Source organism: Pteronotus mesoamericanus, unplaced genomic scaffold, assembly GCF_021234165.1.
Source record: "Pteronotus mesoamericanus isolate MK-2021 breed Mesoamerican mustached bat unplaced genomic scaffold, CSHL_Meso_final contig_78, whole genome shotgun sequence".
NCBI classification, from domain to species: domain Eukaryota; kingdom Metazoa; phylum Chordata; class Mammalia; order Chiroptera; family Mormoopidae; genus Pteronotus; species Pteronotus mesoamericanus.
This window is the reverse complement of record NW_026555258.1, coordinates 30,746,582-30,751,707: the sequence shown is the minus strand read 5'-3', so window position 1 is coordinate 30,751,707 and position 5,126 is coordinate 30,746,582. Positions and strand designations below refer to the sequence as shown.

The 5,126-nt window shown below is 54.1% G+C and overlaps 1 protein-coding gene across 2 annotated transcripts; it reads left to right on the top strand.

Moving 5' to 3' along the window:
• Positions 1-283: 283 nt before the first annotated feature.
• Positions 284-4,177, top strand: SPAAR (small regulatory polypeptide of amino acid response). 2 transcript variants are annotated; one of them, XM_054584990.1, is made up of 2 exons: positions 284-413; positions 2,760-4,177. In XM_054584990.1, exon 2 carries the CDS (start codon positions 3,151-3,153, stop codon positions 3,376-3,378), a length of 228 nt encoding a protein of 75 aa, XP_054440965.1. In that variant the 5' UTR covers positions 284-413; positions 2,760-3,150; the 3' UTR covers positions 3,379-4,177. The 2 variants fall into 2 exon arrangements, with proteins under 2 accessions (XP_054440965.1, XP_054440964.1); XM_054584989.1 differs by lacking the exon at positions 284-413 and adding an exon at positions 2,176-2,299.
• The last annotated feature ends 949 nt before the right edge of the window (positions 4,178-5,126 follow it).

The window sequence follows — 5,126 nt, the reverse complement described above, 5'->3', positions numbered from 1 at the left end:
GTCTCCACGCTGCAGCCTGAGGGATCTGCTGGAACTCCTCGTTGCCTTTGGGATAAAGTCCCTGCCTCTCGCTTGGCCATTTAAGGCCCCTGGCCTGGGCCTTGCCTACCCCCTTGCTCTTTTGTTCCATCCACACTGCCCCAGAGAACACCTCGCACCTTACCCTTCCTGTGTCTTTGTCCAAGAAGAAACCCTCCTATGGTTTTCCAACTTATTACTATTGTTGTTGTTATTATTTCTTTTGGAGCGCTCACCACACTTTATCTCTTTCCTCAGAGATTTGTGGCAGGATTCAAGGGCTCTGTTCTTACAGGGCTGAGAACACTTTGAGGGCTCCCGGCCCCCCAGCACAGAACCAGCCCACACAACAGACCCTCAGGAAGGATCCTGGGAGACTCATGCTCTCTGAACAAGTAAATATGATTGGAATAACCACTGCCAGGAGTTGGGGCCTGAGGACGCCAAAGAGAGCCTAGGGCCCTGAGGAATGAGGTCTGTGGGCTCCTGCAGCCTCTGAGGGGACTGATGCTCCATCTCCCCAGTGTTGGGGGTTGCGGGGAGGTCTGAAAGGCGGGAAGTGTCTAACAGGTGGAGGCTGTAGCCCTCTGAATTGTGGGCAAAGGTTGATGACTGTCTTGCTCTTCTCAACTCTCTTGATAATGCGGATAAATGGAAAGAGACCATTGAGGGTGGTTGGGGGCAAGGGCACTGAGCTGTGGGGAGGGGGAGGCCTCCCAGCCTGGCTCCCAGGGCTCTACCTCATTCCAGCCCCTGTCCAGGGCAGACCAAGCTCTGGGGCCTGCAGAGGGTATCTGACCTTTGTCCACATTTTTTTTCCTTTTTGCCCTGGGCTTGAGATGCCACATTGGGCATTCCACCTTGCAGACTGCCCGTGAGAGGTCGGGAAGACCCCTAAGAGCCTTCAGAGCAGACTGTGCCTGTCTTCCCTATTCTAACCCAGGTCCCTCTCATTATGCCTCTCGGCCCCATTCAAATACCCAATGCCTATTTTGAAGAGGGACCAGAAGGCCCATTTTACCGGCGAATCAAAGCGTCCTCAAATCTCAGAAATAGAAAAAGGAACTAATACAAAGCAGGAGGTAAGGGGGCTGAACCCTTGCCCTGTATTCTAGTTAAAAATGTTGAACAATGCACACCTACCGCAGCTGGCCCCAAACTCCATTCACCCACAAAGTACAGGCAAATGAGGAGTCAAAGGAACAAATAACCCAGCCTGAAAGCAGATCTGCCCGATACCCTCTTTCTCCTGAATCGACTAGTTCATCTCGGTAACTTGATCTGAAACCGCCTGCTCCACAGATTGGCTCTTCACATTTCCTTCTCTGCATCTGGCTGTCCCAGTTAATGCAAATAGCTCCGGGTGTCCAGCTTCCTGTCATGGCTCCAGCTTGCTCCGTGCTCCTCCTCTGCCCTCTCAGAGGAGGGGCCCCCTGCCCATGTTTGTTCGATCATCTTAGAAAAGGGAAGAGCGAGAATTTGACAGTGCACCCTTCTCCCAATAGTTCCTCTCCTGCCTTGGCGCAGGCAGTTTCCTGAAGCTGGTACTAAGGAAAGTTCACTGGGGCCTTGGGGAAATTATAAAGGACGCAGGCTGTGTGACCTTGGCCTAGCCCTTCGCCCTCTCTGAGCATTGAACTAGGAGGAAGGCCAGGAAGCCCTTCTTCGGCCATTTGGTGCTTTTGTTATCACTACAGATTAGCAATAGGCCACAGACAGGTCATGCACCCTCTGATTACCAGCATCTGAGTGTGTAAAACGGAGACAATATCACTTCACAGGGTTGCTGGATTGATTATATGAGATAATGCCTGGCTGCATCCAATATCTGGAATTACTGTTTCTCACTACTCCATCTCTCAGAGTTGGGGTAAAGTGGGTGAATAACGCAGTCTCCTTTTTAGAAGTGCTGGTGGTCTCAGAAGGTGTTGGCAGACTTACTCAGTGGCCAGGGCCTGGCTCACCCCCACACCTCACCAGGAGAGGGGAGAAACTGGGCCGGAAGCAGGGCTGGAGTGGCATGGCTGTGCTTGGGGGGGAGGGGGGAGTGCAGTCACCAAGGGTGACAGGCAGCACGGAAGGTCCTGGGCCTTCACAATTGGAGGAAGGAACTCAGGAAGTGCTTCCAGCCACTCAGACATCTTGGAGCCCATTCCCAGGCAGGACCAAGGATACAGGACCCAGGGGTGGGCATGCTATGACCTGGTTTCTGGGGCGGCCACCAGGTTTGGAGGCTGTGGTACCACATACAGCCAGAGCTGTTGTTCTGGGAAAGCCCAGGGTAAGTTTTATCAACATCTGAGGGTGCACAGCGGCCGGGAGCAGGCAGGACCGAGGGCTGGGGGGAGGCCAGCACAGAAGAGGCTTCTCCGGGAACTGCAGGGCGGAGGTGCTCAGATGTCCTGGCCTTATCTAAACAGTACTCTCCCAACCCCAGGCAGAAAAGGAGGCCAGATGGGACAGACCCTCCCCCACAGCCCCTGCCGAAGGCCCTGAAGGCCCCGTTTCACTCTCAGTGAACTCACATGCTCCTCAGACCTTACCCAGGGCTGGCAGTGTCTTCCTTCCCACCTATGTCCCTGATCCCAGCCCAGAGCCAGGGTGTCATGAGGCAGCAGATAGACTGATTCAAGGACTGGCCCAAGGTCCTCCCGGGGAGAAGTCCAAGGTCATCTTGGATCCGAAGGAAGGCGAGTGTTTTGTCTTTTGTCTGAGTGTACAAACTCTCCTGAAATCCGTAGGCGTCACCAGCGGGCCGGGTTGTCAAGGCTCTTTGTGAGCGAAGTCGTCTGCCCCCTCCGTCCGGCTCCTCTGAGTTCGGGGAGTCTTGCACACACATCTTTCAGGACAGCGTTTCTCCCAGAGGCTGCCCGTGGAATTGACCGCAGCTCTTGGAAGTCTGGCCAGAGTTGGGAAACAGTGACAGAGGTCGGAGTAGCGCCATGTGGGACATCTAACAGCCTAGAGGGAGCACGACCCGGAACCTCAGATCAGTATCTTCTTAGAAGACAGCAGGGAGAGCAGCTGGAAGAGCCAAGTGCCTGCCCCACTGAGAGCCCTGTTTCAGATGGGGAGCTAAGGCTCCAAGAAGCACCCCCAGGTTGCTCAGCGCGTCCGCTGCCACGTGGGGCCATGGAAACAGCAGTGATTGGTATGGTGGCGGTGCTGTTTGTGGTCACTGTGGCCATCACCTGCGTCCTCTGCTGCTTTAGCTGTGACTCGAGGGCCCAGGATCCTCATGGGGGCCCTGGCCGCAGCTTCACGGTGGCCACGTTTCACCGGGAGGCTTCTCTCTTCACAGGGCCCAGTCGCCATGCTCAGGCAGTGGTGGGTGCCAGGGACTTCTGGACCTTCATGTGAGGCCTAACAGCTCCCAGGAGTTGCTCGGCTGGTGGGTCAGACTCACCCAGCCCCCAGCCAGCCTCTCCCGAGGTCCCACTCTCCCAAGTCTGGCATCCCTGCTCTTTCGTGCCTGGATCCAGCATGTTCCCTGTTGTATCCCATCCTGGATTGCTGTGCCCGACCAGGGGGGCGTCAGCCCTGGCCCCTGACAGCTCAGCTGGACCCGACCCACAGGGTGGGGCTTAGGAAACGTCTGAAGAGTGAGTGACCATACAGTGTTCGATTGCACAGGGGGCGAGCTCTTCTGATCTTCAGGGGAACTGGAATTTATTGTAAACAGGGTTCGGTTAACTCAGGTGAACCCCAGGATGCCTGTGCAACTGCTTCTGTTGCTACCAGAGGAAGCAGTGCTCTCAAGTGGACATTTTTACAACCACTTCTTATCTACCCCCCTAACTGAGTGTTTTTGCTCCTTGTATGTGCACATCCCACAGAGCCCAACCCTGAGGCCTGCTTCTGCCAGTTGCCTGAAATCAGCCGCAAAATTTTGAAACCAGACTGCTACTTCCTGGGAACAAATGGTTTATTTTATAATTGAAAATGTGTATCCTTTTATGGGCCTCTCAAGAGTCCAGGTTGGAAAACCACCAAAGGACACAGAAGAGAAAATCAGAGTCACAGAAAGTATGGGATATTTTATTAACAGAAAAGCGAGAAAGAAGACTTTGAAACATATTCTGGAGGAGACTTTACTATTCTATTCTTATTGGTCACTTTTATTCTTAGAGAATGTGAGTGACTTGAGTCACTCAGGATTGACAAAAAAATCAGGAACTCAAGGACAATTCCAAATACCTTAAAATGTATGTCAGAGTGAGAGCGTGCAACGAGGCTCTTGTTCCATCACAAATAAAGAAAGGCTCAGATTTTTTTAATAGAAAGTCTGCTTTCTCTGTACCCACAAAATAAATGCTGTGCCATATTTAGAGTATAGTTTGAGGGGTACAAAATTTTGAGTTTCAGGGCTAGTCTCTTCAGCCCTGAATAAATGGCTCTCCCAGGACCTGCGTGTTGAGGGGGAAGGAGTGACCTTGAGGAGCGCTCTGGCCCCTGAGTGCGCCCAGACAGGCCGCTGTGGCCATGTGGTTGCCACAGGAAGGACTCCTGGGTGGGGAGGAGTTTGGGGTAAGAAGCCAGAGACAGAGTCAGGTTGGTGGAGAGGAACAGAGTAGGTATGCGTGGGGAGGGGAGAGGCACAGCCCAGGCTTGGGGGGGGGGGACCACCTCTTGATCACTTTGGACCCCTGCACGTGGAAGGGAGATGGCTGCAGGGAAGACCTGGGGACGGAGTAAAGGGAACTGTGGTAGGTCGTGTTATCTGAAAGCGAACGCTGAGACAAAGTTTGGGATGCACGTTGTTTATAGGGATCAATGCCTGTGAGGGGAAGGAGGAGGGAGCAGGACTGGATAGAAGTCAAATTGTGAGGTAGGCCCTTCGTAGACTCCCACCTTTGCTTCATCTCTGAGTGCTGCCCCGCCCCCCTGAGTTTGCCTACAGGCAAAGGCTGAGGCAGCCCTGAAGTCCTTCCTCGAAGGGGCCCTGGGGGGAGCATCTCCACAGGAACTCAGCAGGGGCCTGTTCTCAGAGGCACTCAGGCCAGCCAGAGGTGGGTGAGTGTGTCCAGGCACAGAGGAACACCTGGGAACAAGAGCTCCGGCGGGGCAGAGCCCGAGGTGCAAGGTCTGGGAGGGATGAAAAGAGCGGG